This window comes from Astatotilapia calliptera, chromosome 23 (assembly GCF_900246225.1).
Source record: "Astatotilapia calliptera chromosome 23, fAstCal1.2, whole genome shotgun sequence".
In the NCBI taxonomy this organism is placed as follows: Eukaryota; Metazoa; Chordata; class Actinopteri; order Cichliformes; family Cichlidae; genus Astatotilapia; species Astatotilapia calliptera.
Genome location: NC_039323.1, coordinates 40,912,412 through 40,933,278, shown reverse-complemented (window position 1 = coordinate 40,933,278; position 20,867 = coordinate 40,912,412). Strand labels below are relative to the sequence as shown.

The 20,867-nt window shown below is 38.6% G+C and overlaps 3 protein-coding genes across 3 annotated transcripts; all 3 read right to left on the bottom strand.

Annotated features, from left to right (window-relative positions):
• Positions 1-1,454: 1,454 nt before the first annotated feature.
• On the bottom strand, positions 1,455-8,454 carry LOC113016270 (docosahexaenoic acid omega-hydroxylase CYP4F3-like). The gene is made up of 13 exons (XM_026158977.1): positions 8,195-8,454; positions 7,860-8,004; positions 7,714-7,767; positions 7,447-7,574; positions 6,301-6,422; positions 6,072-6,221; positions 5,644-5,773; positions 3,071-3,137; positions 2,788-2,917; positions 2,561-2,694; positions 2,231-2,295; positions 2,070-2,152; positions 1,455-1,993 (listed from the first exon to the last, which is right to left on the bottom strand). Exons 1-13 carry the CDS (start codon positions 8,399-8,401, stop codon positions 1,801-1,803), a joined length of 1,608 nt encoding a protein of 535 aa, XP_026014762.1. The 5' UTR covers positions 8,402-8,454; the 3' UTR covers positions 1,455-1,800.
• A 3,111-nt stretch (positions 8,455-11,565) lies between these two features.
• Positions 11,566-17,074, bottom strand: LOC113017005 (insulin receptor substrate 2-B-like). The gene is made up of 6 exons (XM_026160256.1): positions 16,927-17,074; positions 14,294-14,786; positions 13,786-14,035; positions 13,196-13,445; positions 12,538-13,105; positions 11,566-12,346 (listed from the first exon to the last, which is right to left on the bottom strand). The coding sequence occupies exons 2-6, from the start codon at positions 14,758-14,760 to the stop codon at positions 11,938-11,940; spliced, it is 1,944 nt and encodes a 647-aa protein (XP_026016041.1). The 5' UTR covers positions 14,761-14,786; positions 16,927-17,074; the 3' UTR covers positions 11,566-11,937.
• Positions 17,075-18,743: 1,669 nt separating this feature from the next.
• Positions 18,744-20,637, bottom strand: LOC113016561 (uncharacterized). The gene is made up of 8 exons (XM_026159462.1): positions 20,398-20,637; positions 20,249-20,316; positions 20,001-20,150; positions 19,383-19,441; positions 19,220-19,306; positions 19,056-19,115; positions 18,837-18,968; positions 18,744-18,764 (listed from the first exon to the last, which is right to left on the bottom strand). Exons 1-8 carry the CDS (start codon positions 20,565-20,567, stop codon positions 18,744-18,746), a joined length of 747 nt encoding a protein of 248 aa, XP_026015247.1. The 5' UTR covers positions 20,568-20,637.
• Positions 20,638-20,867: the final 230 nt, after the last annotated feature.

The window sequence follows — 20,867 nt, the reverse complement described above, 5'->3', positions numbered from 1 at the left end:
ACATCAACAAAACGCAAACAAAATTCTTATAGAGTTCTTGTATACGCTGTAAAAAAAAATCTGTAATTTTACATTTTTCTTCTGTTACATCTTTGCAGAATTTTGCAGATATAATTATCTTTGAAAACTATAATTACTGTCCAGTAGTTGCCAGATTCAGAAATGTATATTGTATACAGATTATATATAGATACAAATGTAATGAGTATGAACAATTGCATGTAAATTACAGGTTTGCATTATTAAAATGCAATCAATCATAATATTATTTTACAGATGGCTATTGAAATTTCATATAATTAAAGTACTATCAGTTATGTAACACTAAAAATATCAATATTTTTGTACTTTTTTTTTATTGAAAAATATCAGAAGTGAAAGGGTTATATTGAGAAAATTGTGCCACCAATCAGTCAAAACATTTTGTATCTTAGTTCTTAACAGAAGCAGTGTTAGTGCTGGTACTCTACCGCGCAACCTCGACAAGATCTGAAATGATGTGATTGGAAATTGAAAAGTTTCATCCAATAGGCAGCAATAAGGAAAAAATTTGGAGGAAGGAAACAGGCCATTTATAGTTTGTACCTGGTGAAGGATGACAAACAGGATTAAAAAAAAGGATTAAATGTTGAGACACAGGAAGTGTGTTTAAAAGCTGTCATTGGAAAACTGAATTTCATAACTCTATAATGTTTAAGTAGGTAAATGTTTATATAAAAATCAAAATGCTATGCCGTATTACTGCACTGTTATGATAGTATCAAACAAACCAAAGCTAATATTAAATGTAACTTTCAGTGTTTATATGGAATCCAGTCTGATTTGATAAGATTTGTAGTTAGCAATGTAATTACATGTGCATGTGATTACAATACCAATAACATTTAATAACATTAACATTTTTTAATTTTTTAAATAAAACGTCATTTTAAACTTTGTAGGTTGGAATAACTTATTTTTAAAAATATTTTTTATTAAATACCACGATTTCTTACATAAAGTTATAAATAATAAATTATATCAATAACAGTTGATAGAATCAACAATGAACAGTAGATTGTTATAATTACAAACCCAGATGCTAGTTTTACAGTATTTAAGAGCATTTTGACTTTTAAGGGTGGTATGTAATTTTTATGATTAAATAAGACTGCCAGAATTGACATACAATTACATTATAATAACAGTACTTTTCTGCAACTCTAAGGTTGATCAGTTGTGCTGTAGGAACATTTCATCATATTAATAGTTAAAATGTAATCATTTTTACACATGTAAAAATATTGCAGGTAAAAGTTAAAGCTATAAAGCCGTATATTTATATCTAAAAAAAGGTTTTTTTGAAATTCACTTATTTTTTTTCTTAACAGTACTTAAATATAGAGCTGCAGTATATCGAAGTTATGACAGATCAACTGTGCCACCAAAATGTAAGAAAGGAAACAAAATTGTGAATGCTATGTTTCTTTTTATGTTAAAGAAGATAATTTTTTTATTTGCCCAGTTAAATGTCGATTTCTGACAAGAAGATTTTAGCCCTTATATTAATGTATGAAACCTCAAAACCAAACTGCTAATTACGGTCTGAGAGGTACATTAAAGAGTTGCATGGTTATTATTGCATTTGCCTATATTAGATAAAGACACCAAAAAGTTACTGCAGATAGATAACGTTTGTCAGTGGGCATCGACGTAGATACTGCATTAAGTTTCACTTCCTGGCTGATCTTTTCTTTACTCTTTTCTCAAAAACACAAGTTACTATATCATCTTATTGGCTCATTCATCTGACTGCTCCTGCTATGTGGGCGTGTTCAGAGGCTCCAGCTGCAGCCACAGGCCTCCCTCCGCACGCAGGACGAGTTGGGGGAGACGGCGAACTCTGCTGCTCCCGAGTTCAGGATTCACTCCTGGGGTCAGTCGAAACCTGAGCAGGGTCAACGCCACAACAACACGGAGCTCCACCATGGCGAATTTCTGACCAATGCAGTTCCTGTTAAAATATACTTGTTATTTTGCTACCAAAACATTTCCTAGTTGTACTGTTGGGAATAATTCTGAAACTGAACCTGGGGCCTGAGGAGAAGGGGATGAAGGCATGAGAGGTTTGGCTCTTTTTGTTGCTTGGGTCAAATCGCTGGGGATCATATTCCTGGTTAGAGAGCAAATGACAAAGATTAAATATGACAGATTTGTATCAAAAATTAAGATGATCTTACTAAGTGCTTACATGTGGGTTTGTCCAAACAGTGGGGTTATGGTGTGTTCCATAAATGCTTACCAAGCAGATTGTACCTGGTTTACAAGAAACAATTAGTTGAGTTAGTTAAAGCTTAAACTTTCCTTTTACAACTTCAACATTTATTCGTTATCAGCTTCTCTCATTAAGTGTGTAACTTGACATTAAAAACTGGAACTAATATATAGTAATCTCTCATTAAATAGTATCCCTTAAAGTACTGTCTCACAAATGAAAGCTAAAGCATGATTTATGACAAGACACAGCTCTTGAATCTCCTAAGTCTATTTGAAAATCTTGAAAGAGAGTTTCCCCCCTCACCTGCTGGGACTGTTCGGTTTCCTGGCAGCACCATGTCCTGGGTGTAACTCCGTGTTACAGCCTGCACAGGAGAGTGGAGTCTGAGGCTCTCTTTGATGCACATGGTGGTGAAGGGAAGGTTGGACAGATCCTCCCTTAAGATCAAGTCATGTCAGGGCACTGAGATAAAATTCACATGTAAACATCTGAAACTACCAATAATGTTGCTGGCATTTGTATTTTCTGACCACTGGATTTCTTGTCCATCTCGTCCCTCTATCAGGTCCATCACTTCCTGTCTGCATTTTTCCTGATAGTGTTCATGGCGTGCTAAATTATAAAGCGTCCAGCAGATGGCACTGGCTGTTGTGTCATGACCTGCCCGAGAAGAAGGAAGATTTGCAAAGTGTGAGGATAATGACAGCAAACTATGAGCTGCAGCTTTAAAGAGACATCCTAGAGTATACAGCAGCAGTTACCACTATGGTGTAATTTTTATGTGTGACCACAGATGTTACTGTAACATGTCACCTGCAAACATGAAAGTGTTGGCCTCAGCCTGCATTTCCTCGTCCGTTAGTCCTTGCCCATCTTCATCCTTCAACACACAGACATCTTGCAACTAATGCAGTGCCAAAAATGTAATGCATGTTCATTTCATTTCATTCATTTCATTTATTTGTTCATTTTCAGGCACAACAAATACCTATATTGAACATAAAATGCACAAAACAAAAAACAAAAATTGCCTGAAAAAGGAGTGGGACGAAGAAAACTTATTAAATCCCACCCCTATACTCACTCATCAACAAAAAAAACAAACTTCCCGCAGCTACGCCCATCATTGCATACAGACCCATCAACAGCCCCGGGCAGATACAAGCATCTAAGCGGCAGCTTGCAACCAACAATTAGAGCCTTCATAACTGAATACAGAATATATAAATTATAAATTGCATTACCACAGGTAACAGGCAGTAATAACTACAAGTAACAAACATACATACATATATATATATCTACACACACATGTACATATATGAATTAACCAGATCCTGGAATTTAAGTAACTTTGCCTGAAGAAAGAATTTGTGAGTATGATCTAGATAACCAGCCTTGTGAATAATACGCAGTGCTCGTTTCTGTACTGTGACTCATGGATTAGTTGTATTTTTATATGTGTTTCCCCACACTTCCACACAATATGTAAGATATGGAAGAACCAGGGTACAGTACAGAGTACGAAGTGCATCTTTATCAAGGAATTGTTTCACTTTGTTCAAAACTGCGAGGCTTCTGGAAATTTTGGTTTTTATGTGTCTGACGTGGGGTTTCCATGAAATTTTATTATCAATTATAACTCCCAAAAATTTGTTTTCACTCACATTATCAATTGGTACACCTTCAATGATAATTGGTAATTCTATATTATATTTTAAATTACCAAAAAACATTGCTTTAGTTTTATTTATATTTAATGATAATTTATTTATGTCCATCCATTTTTTTATTAATTTTAGCTCCCTGTTTACGGTCATTACAAGATCAGTATAATCATCGCTACTGAAAAATATGTTGGTGTCATCTGCGAACAGTATGAGTTTAAGTACTTGAGAAACATCAAAAATATCATTTATGTATACATTGAAAAGTTTTGGTCCCAACACTGACCCTTGGGGAACACCACATGTAATACCAAGTTTCTCTGAATGGTAATGCCCTATGCTAACATATTGTTCCCGACCCGTTAGGTAACTTTTTAACCAGTTACCAGCTTTCCCTCGAATACCATATCTTTCCAATTTATCCAATAAAATTGAGTGATTGATTGTGTCGAAGGCCTTTTTGAGATCAATGTTAAAATGCCCTGTTTCACTTCTAACTATTTACCTACACTGTGGCCAATTTCAAAGTGTCCCCAACACTATCTTCCTACACACTTTCACTTAGTTTACGCATATGTGTGGAAGGTCCATACCATCACCTGTTCCAGGCCACTAATGACTGGTGGAGGTTCTCTGTCTGCACAGAATTCCACATATAGATCAGTTCTACATGATTATTTCAGAGCTGTCTCAGTAATAGTTCAAATATAATGGCTCTGGAAGCGAATAACTGATGCATACTCAATAATCCAGCTAATTAAATCCCAAAAGGTTGATTTTGTTCATCTGGATGTAGCCTAAAACACTACATCCATGAACAGAAGCTTAACCAAGAACATATCATATGGAAAGGGTATTATTATATAACTGCCTGAAAACACACCACAAACTGCAGGATAATTAATATGCGGAGGCCAAGAAAAACAAGTCACTGGTCACTAAAAGGACTTATCCAGGACCCACTCAGATGCCCATAAGAGTGAGCCTGTATAGCACATCTATATATCCAACCAGCTCGAAGAATATGCAGTGAAATCAATACAGTTGAATTCCATTTGGCCAAAGATATGTGTCATCTAAATATTGTCTTACTCCCAAAGCAGCAGAAACTGTGCTGCATGCTAAAACACACGGGGAAAATGTAGAGATCCAACAACTAATATTTTGCTGTGAGATTTGCTATGATACATTCTTCATGCAGGTAGAATGAAGTGAAAGATTGAATTTTTCTGCAAAGAGGTTTTAATAAACAGTTAATGTAGTACAATGTGAACAAAGTGCCTTGTTGATTTAATCATTTTTAAACATGAGTGTATACATATATATACACAGAGTAACTTTTAATGTTTAAATGTATGAAAAGTTTTAACTTTAATGTGCAGCTGTATGAAATATACAGCAGCAGCAAAAGTGCACGAAGTAGTAAACTAAATATGACTCCAGGTAATTTATTTTTCACCTCTGTGAGATTTTGACATCTAGTATTATGTGAAGTCAGCTAATGCAGAGAAAGTCTGGCTATGTTGAAATTTCCTCATTATGAATCATCTACATGTTACAAACCCTTATTTAAGAGACACTTAAGCCGGTGCAGTATTTCAATTAAAAATGGCTCTATACACTCCTTTTTTCCACTACTACCTCCTCCTGGTATCTACTCGGCTCAGCCCGGCTCATTTTCTTTCAGTCGCTTTCTATTAAAGTTGAGTACCATCCTACCTTTGTCAACAACAGGATGTCTACAAAATCTTTCCTCTTCTGGGCTGTTGGAGCAATTTCAGATTGTGCTTCTGTCTCCCTCTGTTGGTTAAGGAGGGTGCGGCGCTTCTCAACCACATCCCTAGTGAACCTGTAAACCAGAATGCAGCGGTTTACATCACTAGCCTGCCTTTACCATACTCAACAGTTCATTAGACATAATTACAAGTTACTATTCAAGAATATTACAGCATCAAAAGTATCTAGAACATTAGATTTAAATAGATTTTTTTTCAACAGTATTGCACAAGGAAAAGAAGATAAGCAACATAAAGGACAGTAACAGTTTAGTTTTCACCATTTGGGAGTAACAATGTGTCATCACAATTGCAGCCTTCTATGTGACTTGTGTAACTGAGCTGCAGAATGTCAGAAGGTCAGATTATTACCTGTGTACTGTGTTTAAGGCTTGTTTGAATCGTTCCCCCTGCCGAGTCTTCCAGTAAATCCAGTCCCAGTGGTGTAAAATATTTTTTTCTCTACGCTCTATTATCAGGTCACTGAGCTCCACTATGGCTGACACGTACTCACTGGAAGACCTGGAGGGACAATCTTCTTAGAAACTGACAACTACAACAAAAATGGGAGATATCAGTTGAAGTAAGTGGCTGATCTCACTGCTGACAGTTGCTGTCGTAGCTGAAGGCACATTTCAGTAAACTGTCCAGAGTCATCAGAGTGACGTGGTCAAACATCTCCAGATTAGTTTTGCCTTCTGCTACAAGTCGGCACCACTTGTCCTGAAAACGGAAACAAGGAGGGATTAACAGGATAAAGGTGTGAGCATAAGCATGGAAACAAATCATATGTGGTGTGTGATTCATATGGTATATAATTTACAGCACCTGCTCTGTGCATGATAAGCATACGTTTTTGACAATACTGGAAAATATCATAATATAATATTCAAATATATAAATAAAACAATACACAAATATAAAATCTATAACCAGCTGGATCTAACAAGTAACCATAGCAACTCCATACAAAGTGAGCTTCACACGGCTTGATATAATGAGAAATGTGGCAACGGGAACCTCTGGGGTACGCAGTTTTGTCACTGCTGTTGTGTGCTTGTGTGCGCAGCGCCTCTATACATGCTCTTTGTGATGTGTAGTAATGGGTACCTACCAGTGAGGACGAAACATACAGTGTCAAACATTCTTGTGCAACACAAATCTGTCATGAGCAAGATGAAAGCAACAAAAGTCTGACTGCCATCACCCAGAGAAGCTCAAATATAAGAGCTGTGCACGTGTAATTTGTAAAAGAAAACAAAAGTTGTCTTCACAATTTCCCAAACAGGAACTTTTGATAACTTGAATCAAAACCGTCCTTCAGAAGCTATTCAAGAAAACATTACACAAACGTTGTAAAGGAGTTCTGAAATCTGAAATGAGATCTTGTCCTGACCCTGAATAAATACAGTCACACTGTAAAGTCTAAAAAAAAATAATTTTTTTTTTTTAAAAAGGGCATGTTCTAATCTCTGTAGCAAAATATTATGGTGAGCAGTATCAAATGCTGCATTGAGGTCTAGCAGGATAAGCACAGAGAGGAGGCCACTGTCAGAGGCCATAAGAAGATTATGGGTAACCTTCAATTAACTTAATTTGTAACCTGAAGTTAACTGGAAACCTAATTTTCCTCATTACTGTATCAGTTTAACCATATGCAGTTTTTAAAGGTTTCAAGTGTTTGCTTGTCTAAATATGTCAGTAAAAACTAAAAGTGTATCTGTATGTGTGCCTGTGTGTCTCTTACATGCATGGTTTTAGCTGAGGAGTTAAAAACGGCAATGTAGCTCTTCAAAATATCAAAATGAAAAGCTGGAGTGAGCAGCCGCCTCTTGCGAGACCACACCTCTCCGTTACTGATCAACACACTGTTTCCTGAGAGAAAAAAGAGAGTTTGCAGGAATAATTCTTTCCTGTATTTCCTATGTTCTATTAAGACTGGGTAATTTAAAAAAATTTGACAGTGATCCTATCTTGCAACCATGGATGAGAAAAACTGAAATGTCTGACTTACCCAGCCATGGCTGTAGATTGTGATAAATGAGTTCATCTTTCACTGTGATGCTGGCTGAAAAAAGTAAATAACAGATGATGTGAGAGAAAAACAAAAGCTTTGGAAATGTGGTTTAATACTGACTGACTGTTGGTGTTTTACCCTACCAGGTGCCATAAGCAGAGGTTTGACGTAGTCAGGGTGGAAGAGTCTGACCAGATGATAGAAAGGACCGAGGAACCAGCAGCAGGAGTGTTTGTATGTCTGCACCAGGTCATCCACCCGCTGAAGACCTTCTTCTGTGCTCTGCATCTAAAATGTTTCATCCCGAAACAAAATTTAAAGTTTTGCGGTGTTTAAAACAGTCGAAGAGGAAATAATGGTGATATTTTGCAACAGAAAGTAAACCCTGTTTAATTCGGAACTCTACAGTTATGTTACGATTTAGAGATAAATATGTCAAATAGATCATAAAAATCTAGATGATTGCTGCGTGTCGTACCTTCCCAAGATGGCCCAACAGCCATGAACGTGTCTGTGGTTTGCTGAAACAGGACAACTTGTGAGTGTACCAGGCGTGACGCAGCAGCAGCCTCGCAGTCCAAAGTGCAACCACAGTAAACAGTCCAGTACTGAAAATGTACAGGACTGAAGAGAGACCTGTCCAGCTGAGGACCAGAGCAAGGACAGTGTGCAGGAGAGTCATCATTAGGAGAGAGAAATTAGCATCCAGAAGTCCAAGTTTCTCACCACTGATCCTGCTCTGTCGTGTTTCTTATAGGGGGAAGTTGCTGATGTTGAAACATGCTCCACCCCACCAATTCTGATTGTAAATACTGAAAGGTTAAAGTATTACACTGAACTGCATTGCTCTAACTGCATCAAGTTGTTGAAACCACTGAAAGGCATTGCATTGTTGTACTGTGCAACAGTGCTGGAAGCAGTTTGTACATAGAGAAGCAAAATCTTCCAAAATATGCAGTTGTAGAAATATAAACATTATCCCATCCTGGAAAAAAGCTTGATAAAAAAAAGTGAAATGGCAAAACACACACAAAAGCAAACAAACAAACAAAAATCCCTAGAAAGCTAATAACCAAATTAAATGTCTGCCCCCAGAAATGTAAAGTAAAATTGTATGTGTATGTAAGAACAAAGCTAAATTTTGACATAGTGTCTTAGAAAGTGTTTCCGAGAGAAAGCGTAAATGAAGAAAGTGGCATGCATTTCTCGTTCTCCTTCACAGATCAAATCACATGGGGCAACATGTTTACCACAGAATTCACACAACGGGTACAAGAGGAAACATTTTTAGTTTTTTTAAAGTTGTGGCTTTAATAGAATAAAAAATCCAGTTTGGGATGAGCCTATTGTAGTTGAGCTCTTGTTAGTCTCTGTCATTTCATAAAAACTCTACATGTCATGTTTCCTCTCAAAGGAAATCTCAATGACAACTGCACCATGGGCACAACAATTCCTAAACTTTTAAATGAGCACTAACTAATCACAGCATACATTAAAAATGAAAATTGTAATCATGTATCAGATTTTGTGTACATGATGATAATCTTTGCAAAAAAACAAAATTTTTCATTTAACAATAATGTTAATATCTGTTGCTATCACCAACTGTCTTTGTCAAATTCACTCAGATTGTTTATTGCACTTCTTTTTTGTTTTGGTAAGTGAATCACGTTGAACATGGGGGAGCTCCAGAGTCTAATAGCATAAATGTGCAAAATATATTTTATTGATGTGTCTTAAAAACATATCAACAAGCATTTTTAAATACCAATCATTTATCCAGGTCTGGGTCATAGGGTAGTAACCATACATGCCCAGACCTCACTTTCCCCAGCTGCCTCTTCCAGCACTTCTACCATTTGGTTTCCAGGCCAGTCATCACACATAATCTTCCCATCCTGCCCTGGTCTCCCATGGTCTCCTATCTGTGGGACAAGCCCAAAACGCCTCATCTAAGACTCCAATGCAGGATGCATTAGGCGTCCTGATCAGATGCCTAATGCACCTTAGATGATTCCTTTTGATGGAGACCCTGTATGTGTCAGGACTCACCTTATTGTGATGAGATGTTAGATTTCAGGAGCAATGTTGTCAGGGCAAATGGTCCTGGGTGAGGGGTCAGACTAAGTGCAACTCAAAATCTGAAATCAGTCCATAAACTGATTTCTGAATATATAAACCTTACTGGAGATACCCAGGGACACCGGTGGAGACCCCATCCTGATGCTAGGTCTGGTGAGGGAGCTTGTTTGGGAGTGCCTGGTGACCAGGCCTTAACTCAATAGTGGTCTGTTCTTCTCTGGGCCAGTATTTGAACATTCAAAAGCATGAGGCTAAACACACACACAAGAAAAGACAACACTTTTCAAAAAGAGGCAGTCTTCCTTTCAGGTTCTAACCAGGCCGGATGGTGCTTAGGCTCCTGACGTTGTGAATATTCAGAGTCGTGTGTTAGTGGCAGGATCAGACACATGCCAGTCATTACCACAAAAACCATCTGAGTGTGTTTATGTCCACAGAAGCAAGAAAACACATCTGAATACAGTGACGCAGTGAGTTAGTACACTACATACAGAGAACATAGTAATGCATTAGTGAGACATGATTTTAGGTAGAATAACGTTAAAACGAAACACAGCTGCACAGTTACAGAGGCAGCTTAGCATGTAATTGTTGTTACAGCCTCTATAAAGCACTGTTTGTTATTGTGAGGATTCCTAGAACCATTCAGGACACTGAAATGATAGAAAACACTAAGAACATGCGTACTCTTAGGTACTACAGCATGCAATAATAACAAAGTTACAGTCATTGACTTTTGTTTGTATACAGACTTAAAGGGATGAGCAGCAGTAGCGCTCAGCAGTGACACTGCTTTACAGCTTAATAAGAATTTGACACCCACTTGAATAAAGAAGAGCAGTGTATTATATTTCAACAGGAAAAAGCCACAGACAGTATTGCAAGATCACAGCCGAAGTCAATTTCCCAAACTAGAAAACAGCTTGTTCTTCAGTATAATTGCAAACACAGACATCCTGTTTTTCTTCTCTTTGGGTTCATACCCCACGACGTGGTTTTTATGTTTAAGCACAAAAGGCTTCCATGATGTTCCTGGTGGCCACATCTGGATTTATTTGCAGTAACTGCTCTGCCAGTGTGCATTACAAGTCAGGCTCAGGCCTGCACTATATCAGAATCAATACTACAGCTACAGTTGCATCATTTTTTCTCATCCAAAGAAGAGCTTTGAGTGTCCTTCTATTCCTGAAGACTACTTAAAAGCTGCCTAAAATACTTCAGGCTGTGCTGAGCATTAAAGTACTACAACTGTTTTTGCGTTACGTCCTGTATTTCCATGTATGCTTGCAAATGGTTCATTGCACCCATTTTCCTAGCAGAATATAAAGAAATAAGGGGGTGGCTTTTGGACACTACTCCATGTTGCAATACAACAGTGTTAGGTCATTGTCCTCATTGTATTGATACAGGAATAGGAAATGTTCCTACATTTGAATTTAATTAGAGTATTGTAGAGTACTACACTTTATTTGAATGGAGATAGGCCACACACAGTTGTGCATATGATATACATGTTCACAAATCCATCGACATGGTAGCATATTAAAAATCTATTTTGAAGCTAGAAATAAGCTTAACAGTCACCGGCCACTCAACACTTAATTCCCTACAGTTTAAATATAGTTTTAATATGTTGTGTTAAAGTCTTGCTAGAGAACAGTTAGTGACGTGTTAACAGACGGATTAGATATAATGCATCACTTGCATTTTATCAACTGGCATTTACAATTTTTTACCAAACAGGGGAAGAAAAACTTTTAGAAAAACTCAATTTATGTCATTTTATTTAACAATTTTTTTCCTCCACGAAACAACAAGACTCCAAGCAGAAGAAACCCCCCAAAACAACACCCACTGACAAAAAGAGGCACACTGTGCGCTTTTACAGACAAACTGTAAAACAACAACTTTATTTTTCTCAAAAGTATACTCATTACTAAACTGTGTAAAGACGTTAGTCCCAGCTTCTCTTTTCATGTGCAACGACTGCAAGTGATCAAGTGCAACAAGTGTCAGCAACAATCTCACTGAAATATTTCTTTTAATTTTCAAGTTTTTCATTTGTAAAGTGACCTATAAATAATCAGCTTTTCTTTACACTACTGAGATTCAAACAAAACATTAAATCATTACAAACACTCAGGATGCGTCCTCAGCTTGAAGGCAAGCAGGCAGAAGCAATGACAGCCAGCATCTTCTAATACTAGACTGGCCTGGTACAGCTTGGAATTGACTAGACTGATCTGTATCCAAGTTGAAACTAGCCTGGATCGGCCCACTACAGCCTGATCCAAATGTGACAAATGGAATTTTCAGGTCGGACCCATCAATGCCCCCTAAAGGAGAAGTGACTCCAGTCTGTGCTGAGCTTTTACTGCCTTCCTGCTTTGTATCAACTTGTGGTTCAGTGGAGCAACTGATGCTCATCTGCGATTGGTCAGCATCCATTTTTGACTGTTGGGCTGGTGTCATCAGCCAGTGTGGCCGACTGTGCTCATTGGTCAGATGATGAGGCGGGTCCAGGGGAGAGCTGCTGTCAGAGGAGGAGCTAAAACGACAAAAGTTTTACTCTAGAAATTACACAACTGGCAGCCAAGGTGAACCAAAACAACAAAAACAAAAAACATGTTGATCAATTCTGACATTTTTATTTGCGGTACCCTCTGTCAAAAGTATTTCAGCCATTGTTTCAAGATCATATATTCTGCTAGTACCAATATAGGTAAGAAAAAGACTTGCCTGATGAATGATGTCTGCAGAGAAGCAGAGGATGACGAGTAAGCTGGCTGGCTATTTTTATGTGGGCTTGCCATGGTAACATAGTCATCATGAGATAACACAGATGAGCTGCGGCTAACATGAGGGGACATGACCATGTATCCCAGTCCCTCCCTGTCGTCAACGGACTCCTGCATCTCACAGGCTGCGGCATCACATTGGTCCATCTTCATTTCCATGTCACTCCAAGTTTCAGAAATGGACCTATTCTGAGATCTGCAAGGGCTGAAATTAAAGCTCGAGCTTGGAGACGATTCAGGATTTGTTTCGTCTGGTTCGAGGGGCTTTACACAAGACTGTGCAGGACTAGTCTGTATGTCAGGACTTCTGGGGAACAAGACTAAGGGACGCTGTGGTCTTACATTCACCATTCTGTTTCTGTATTTAGGTCTGCAGCGTTTTGAGGCCAGAAGGCCTTTATTCTGACTCTGACTGGAGACTGGAGAGCAGCTCAACTCTGGAAGAACTCTTAGTGCCCGAACTGCCTCCCGAACTGCCTCGTGAATATGCTGGGCCAGTATTCTGTTTCCTGTAAAGAACATATACACCAGGATGAGTCACACTCTTTACTTTTATCCAGTCAGGCCTCAACACAACATTTTTTTGTTTGTTTAATTACCTTGGTCATTTGTTTCCATCCAAATCTCTCCAGGACCATTTGGTGCAGACCTGCCGAGCTCCAAGTAGAACAAGCCCTCCAAGTGGCCAAAGCGGCGAACGCTCAACAAAGGTATCGTGACGGATGGCAAATCATTTCCTGCACCCACTCTCACCAAGATCAGAGATGTTGCTGTGAGGCAGAGCCGATTCTCACCAGTGAGGGACTTGGAACTACCCAGACCTCTGGGCTTCACCGTAATGGGCCAAACCTTAGACAATGTGACAGAAACAGGTTGGAGCAAGACAGCTGGGAGGTTTTTTTAATTACTATTTTGAATTGACTGAGGGTGTCAAAGCAGCCATCTGATGAAAATATGAATTCTGCACAGTCCTTTTTTATGTTTAATCATTAGATTAGGTTTCTTTTTGAAGGAGGTACAGCACTTGTGTGGCATAAATGTGTCCTATTGAGAATAAGGTTGTCATATTTGCCATTTCTGATTGATTCTGAGTATCAGGGAAGCTACTCGCTTTGATCAAGATGTTATTAAATTCAGTATATTTAATCAACTGCTTATGATCTTAACTACAACCGAAAAGTGCTCTAACCTCTTTAAAGAAAGCAGCAGGGGGCAGAGTGCAATAGCCATCATCATCTTCATCAGCCCCTTCGCCATACTCTTCATCGTTTTGCTCTTCCTCCATCAGTTTCTTAAGGGCTACATACCAATCCTCCTGCTCCTTCTGGTCCTCCATCACCAGCACCATGGTCTGATCCTTGGGATACAACGCCACAGTGTGGCCTTTCCGGGAACTGGCAATCCGGCTCACGCCAAGACAGCACCGCAAGTAAATCACTCTGGGGAATTAAATACAGTTAGATTTTAATGCTTCTTCAGATGAAAATGAAAGACATACATCCTATAAACCCTCTACAAACACACCTATTTTTGGACACATGTTTTGAGTATCATACTTTTTAAATTTAGGACTACCTGCTAATAGTTGAAATATTTTTAACTGTATTATTATATAGAGATTTATAAAGAAACTACTAAAAACATCAATTTGAGGGTGCTGTATCATATGCTTCACATATAAAGTCACTTTTACAGACCCTTGTTTGCTCGACCCAAACAGCGCAGCTTTGCCAGAAGACTTCTCCTTTGCCATGAACTTCTCCTGGCTCTTGTACCACTCGAGTCGGCTCGGCCCAGTGTGACTCCCTGCTCTGAGGACAAAATATCTCTTGTGGTTCCGCTCCAGCTTCCCCAGGTAACCTTGTTTCACCACATCAGTCTTCAGCCCAGACGAGGTCATGAGGGCACTGGCCAGATGGCCCAGAGGGATGGAAGTTTGACCGGCACAGAAAAGTTCCTCATACAAATGAGGTGAAGGACCCTCATTCAACTGACGGCCCCCAGAGTCTTCGTCATGCTCAATTTTACCATCATTCGAGAAAGGCTGCAGAGTTTTCACTGGCAGACATTTTTGGATGGAGCCGCTGTCATGACATGAAAGAGGGGAATAGGAAGCAGGTGGAGATTTTCTTTGGTTGGTGAACCAGTCGTACCCTTCTGCCATTTCATTCAGGACAACCTTTAAACCTGCTGCATGCAGAGAGGGAGAGTAAAAGTGGAGTTAATGAGATGACAGAGGCTCTACCAACAATATTATTAATACTTAATTTAAAAATAACAAAAACAACTCAGTGAGTTGTGGCTCATTTTATTTATTGCTTCTAGAATGGTGAACATTTACTTTATGATTTATGACAATATTGTAGTTTGAATTTAAATCTGATCAACACAAGTCACTGTATCTTTGTCCCTGTTTAGAGTTTAAGTTTGATAATGTATCTCACAGGTGTGAATAAAAATAAATCAGATTTTACAGTTTCTCCAACGACACAAACATCCTCCATACACTGAAGTGTTTGGTTCAGTTTCTAATTGCTGGGGCCCAGCAGAGTACCAGTCTGAATAGTTGTTTGTTGTGAACCAGACAGTTGTTTTGTTTTAAACTGTGACTTTTGAGCATTATTGTTGGCAAAAACCTGGGAAATTATGAAAAAAAAAAAATGTGTGCAAAAGCAAAGCAGAAGGGGGATCAAAACTAAGAAATTAAGAGTAAACAGAATCACAAAAGTTCCGATGTTTCCTACGTTAACAACGTGCAGGCATTCTGTAATCAGATTATGAGTTTGAACTTTGAGCTGGTGAAGTTATCTTTCCTGTGACCACAGAAATCTGGTGGATAGATGAACTAAAGATACAAAGCTGAGCCAGGTTTTATTTATAAAGCACCAAACAGTTACAATTATATATAAGAATTTTTTTATTTTTTTTAAAAGTGCAAGACACAAAAACATGGATTGACACAATAAAATAAAACAATAAAATTTCACACTTGGTCAAACGCCACACAGAAAAAGTGGGTCTTCCAAGCAGATTTAAAAATGCCTTTGAATGCAGACTAAGCCTACGTGTTTATTCTGGTTTCTTTTAATACTAAACTACTGTAAACTGCTTTTTCTCTCACTCAGCTGGTGTGTCTGCAGCAGCAGTGTTATTTTCGGTCTGTATTGGGCGTAACAGTTTCATATCTTTACTATAGCATAATTTTATCGTCAATTCTGCTGCCAGTAAACTTCATTTTTGTGACTGGGTTAACTTAGCAATCTGATAACCAGCACTGTGTGCCTGTTCCCGCTGATTGTTGATGTTACACTAAAGAGAAGCCAGATAACAGAATGGCACCCTGGGTATGATGAACTCAGTCTTTAGTACAGGGACCAGATCACTACTGAAGACTATCAAAACAAACAACAGACACTAGATGATGAGATTTTCCTTCATAAATCATTTTGAGCATTATCACAACTGCACAAGGTATTACAACCTACTGAATTCAGCTCAAGCTGCTCCAAGAACTGCCTCTTAAACTAAGGTCTCTTTATGATGCAAGCTTTCAGCAGTTCAATATTAGAATGGATTGCTCCCTATGGATTTAAAGAATGTCTAATATGATAGTGGAGTTCAAAGCACACATACTAGAGTCATTCACAATACCCTGCAAATAATGAAACATGCTATAGCAATGCATAGGGTGCGTGGGGTTCATCAGAGAGTGGGGGTAATAGCAGCAGTGAGGCTCTTAGGTTCATGGCCAAATGTCAGCAGACGGTCAATGCAACAAGGTCCTACACCCAAAGAGCGATTCGTTCCATTCTCTCCATTTTATAGCCTCTATGACTAAGGTCAGTAAGCTAAGATGATAGCAAAGCAGCAGGAATGTCCATTTCGTAACACAAAGCAAAGCAAAAATATATTGATGACTCTACCCTGGAAACAAGCAAATAACAACTGACACAGAAAAGTAATAAAAAGATTTCTGGACACCGTTAACTAATTTGCCTGTTTCTTGTGGCATGCCAAGTTCTCCACAGAAAGTAAGGCTCAGGGGGAGAAAAACCACTCAGTGCTTTATGTAAACGAAAAAACAGAAGAATAACCCGAGGGCAAACTACTTAGACTGCTGAAAACATGACTGTTCAGCTCATTTGTGGAGTAAAACCGTTTGCGTACAAGAAATGTGACAAATTACAGATTTTCGAGGTAAAACAACTTTTTAAATGTACTAAAATAAAACTACACATTTGTGAATAGTACAGTTTAGGGTCTCACTTGGGAGTTAACAGCTTCTTCCCATCAGCTAGCAGAGTTACCACTGTGGCGGAGTGAAACTTACCTGTGGCAGGCAGCTATAAGTATAACACCTGCAGGTACGCGCTTTCCCGGCTGCTTTCATAACACGCCGCTGTTTCCAAAACCATTTCCCGTCGCTCTCCGGGCTCAGTGTGTTTGTCTCTCAGCTGCTCCGAGATTCCAATCAGTGTGGCCTTCAGGGGTCTCTCGTGAAAAACACAACTGTATGAAAGCATACAGTCCATGATGGAAAAGAAAAGAAAAAAAACTGGACAGATGCGTTGAAGTACAGAGCAAAGTCAGCTTGGCTGTATTGAGCTTTAAATCTGAGCTTTCAGTAGTATGAAAGTTTTACCTGGCTTAATCACCATGGTAAGCTATGCTGTGAATTAGAGGCGAGCAGATCGAAACAAATATAACCTGATACCGGAGCAGAAGCTTAAACTACAAAGCAGGATTTTGTCTTATGTAGGTAACTTCAGGGTTACCTATACTATGAAGGGGGTTCACTTCTCACAGGACTAAATCCCCATGGTAACTTATGCTGTGAATCAGAGGTGAGCAGATCAAAACAAATACTGCTTATTTCAGTTAAAACAAAGTCTATTGTATCCATACCAACACGTATTGGGTCGATACTAGCATAACAGGGCTGATATTTTGTTTCAGTCCTCTATGTCCAGTATGTAGCCCACTGTAGCTGTACTGTGAAAAATGTCAGAACTTTTTTGCACTGACTGTCACATCTATTTTATTTATAGCCTCGCTTTTAAACAATGGAAGTTAACACAAACTCCTTAAGAGACAGGTATGTTTACATTTCAGGTCTCCAAAAACCCCAGTTTCAAAAAAACCTGAAAACCTGAGGTGTGTTTTGTTGTGTTAACAGTGATTTAGTGCTCATTAAAATGTGTTAAGAATTTGTAACTTGATGATTAATCTCATAAGTCATGACGCACTGCTCACCCAGACATAAGCTGCCTTTGTAAGATCAAAATATCGGTATTGGTACCGGCCATGTAATTACTTAGCATCCGATCAGTACCAGAGGTTGCACTATTGCACATGCCTGCCTTGAACCAAACCTGCACCAGAGCAGATTAAGATCTATCTTAGAGATTAACAGGTATAAAATCGCTGCCTATATAGTGTCACCATCCCCGGAAGATCTTTCAGATCTCTGTGCGTGACACCCTGATTAGAAGTTTTTTTCATTCCCAGATGAGCATCTCGTTGAATGTCTCCATTACGAACATTTTGCTCCAACCCTATACATATCAAATATAACACAGCGAGGTCGTGCTTTTCACATCAGACTAACCTCTTTGTGTGGCAATTTGCTTTGTCACCATCAGGGGTTTCCTTTATGACACAAACTATGCACCAGTTAGAAAGATTTACTTTTCTCTTACACATGAGCTACAAAATTTTGTAGTATTCCAAATAAGAAATCTCGTAAGGTAAGAAGGAGTATTAAAGAGGAATTCTGTAGCACAGCAGGTGACTGATGTACAAATCCTTCAGTTATACTTCATGATTATACTTGGGATTGTAGCTGCTGTAATTAAACTTCCCCATCTCTGGGTGGACATGACTCTAGGAATATTCAAATCCTGGTTCCAGTGCCTGCATAGACTCAAGGTATCATCAGAGAGAACTGTGGCATGTGTTGTTCTCCATAATATTGCCTCTCTTAGCAGCACCCTGCCATATGACTGGATGAACCTGGGGAAGAGGATCCTGTTCACCCTGAAAATGTTCATGATGCAAGAGCTGTCAGAGAAACCATTTGCTAAAATCGCTTTTCAGATTAGTTTACCCCACCCCCAGAGGATAAATCAGGACTCTTTATTCAACATTTTATTTGTTCTTCTTTATTTCCTACAAATACAAAACCAGCCATTATCATTTGTGGATTTATCTGAGAGTAACCACCTGTAACATGTTACCCACCTCTAGCTGGTGCTCCAGTAATTCAATTTCCAGATCTGTCTTTCTAATCTGACGATCCAAGTATGTGATTTCTTTGTCAGTTTTTGTCATTGTTTGGATGAGGTGCATTTTGTAAATTTCTTTAACTGGTAACTGTAAAATGTAAGAATGGCTTGAAATGTATGCATGGTGCAGTTTAAATAAAGCTATGAAAATGCAGAATGGCATTGAACGTCTCACTGTGTTAATATGTGCTGGGGTAGTTGATGGAGCTTCCTCTTGATAATGTTCGGCCTTGCTCTGTTAATTTAAAAGATAAAAACATGAATATGAAGGTTGTTTTCCAGTCATCGTCATCACTTCACTGCACATTTCAAATACAAGAACACACGACTAAAACATACCTCTACTGTCATGGTGTGTACCTCACTAGGTCTATCTGGTTCTATCTCAGCAGATAATGTATCCTTATCGTCATCTTCGTCTGCTTCCTGTGATGAAGAGCAACATTCTGTTTTAGAAACCTTTCTTTAGAAATATCTCAGGAGCACTCAGTCACCTACTTACAGATGGAAGGGATGGAAATGCTTCTGCTGAAGTAGGAGTCTCATCAAGGCCATCAGCAACTGTTGAAATAAATATGCAGATGTGTTATAGCACATGATGGCATTATGAATAAGTCAGCAGGGAACAGCATTCCTAAGTAATAAAGACATTATGGAAAATGCATGTCCAAGCTAATACTAGTAACAAGGATCAGTACTGCACTGCTGATGAAGAAATTTAGCTACTGTTTCACCAAATGTACTGAACCTTTAGTTGAGACAATGCAGACAGAAATGATCCCATTTCAAACACTTGTGAATTGTAATTTGTAGTATAACTCACTATGTACTTTGGTCAGACGTGGCCAAAGAGTCTGGCTGAGATGGTTCCTGAAGTATTGCTTCTTTTTAGTTATTTTTAAAAGAGATATAAATGAATTCGATTTTTGGTTTGTTTGTTGCATTTGAACCTTTATGCTTTGCCTTTTACTTCACTCAGTAATTCATTAAATTTTCATTCACTTTAACACTTAAACTGTTGGCACTAAAATTTACTTGGTTATGTTTATAAAAAGGAAGGAAATGAGAATTTCATCCCACATATTCAAATTTCATGTATGTGTGTGCTATAAATAATTACATTTTATGCAGACACTTGCGCTCTGTGGGGTGACGGGCTCAGCCACCGGGCATCCAGTATCCTTACTCTTGGAAAACTGTTCTGCCTCCGTCAGCATGGATGGAGGTGCCCCTTCAACCACTTTGCGAGCCTCTGCCTTCTTTCTGTTAGCTAAATTGAAGCCATATGTTAATCTGAGCAGGATATTAGGCCTGTGGGTTTAAAAAAACATTTATGGACTCATATACAAAAGAAAAAGTGGGCCTTACCTGTTTGAACTATGTTTTTATATTTCATTTTCAGCTGCTGCCAAGTCCTTTTTGTTCCCGTATTGCACCTTAATTAAAATTATGAGTAAAAATTCGCCTGTAAATGCATCTCAGGATTGTATTGACTAGTATTTACCGTTTCAACTCACGCATTTACACGCGCTGCAATTCTCTCCCACGCCAGTTCTCTCTCCTTTGCTGCTGCAGCCGTGTTGCCTTTCTTGCTAAAAATGTGTTCGTACTCTCCATATACACTCAGCAGAATATCTATTTCAAGTGGGGTGAAGTAAGCCGAGCGTTTTCTCTGCCCGGTTTCCATGGTGAATCATAGGCTTTTGGATTTTGGATTGGGTTAAAAAAAAATGGTATCACGCACGTGCTTACCTCAGGGTGGGCATACTCAGAGTTGATTAAACTAACTCTGATCAGCTGTTCTGGACGCTCAGCGTTTATCAATTCGGAGTTTCTTTTGAGTTTGTTGATCTCCCTTCCTGGATAAGAGCCCTGCTATACAGTCTTGTTCTTCTTCTTTTTATTATTGTGTGGATGCTTTAAGCATCCACACTATTGAGTTCCTGTTTCTCTTTATTCTTTATTGTGTGGATGCTTTAAGCATCCA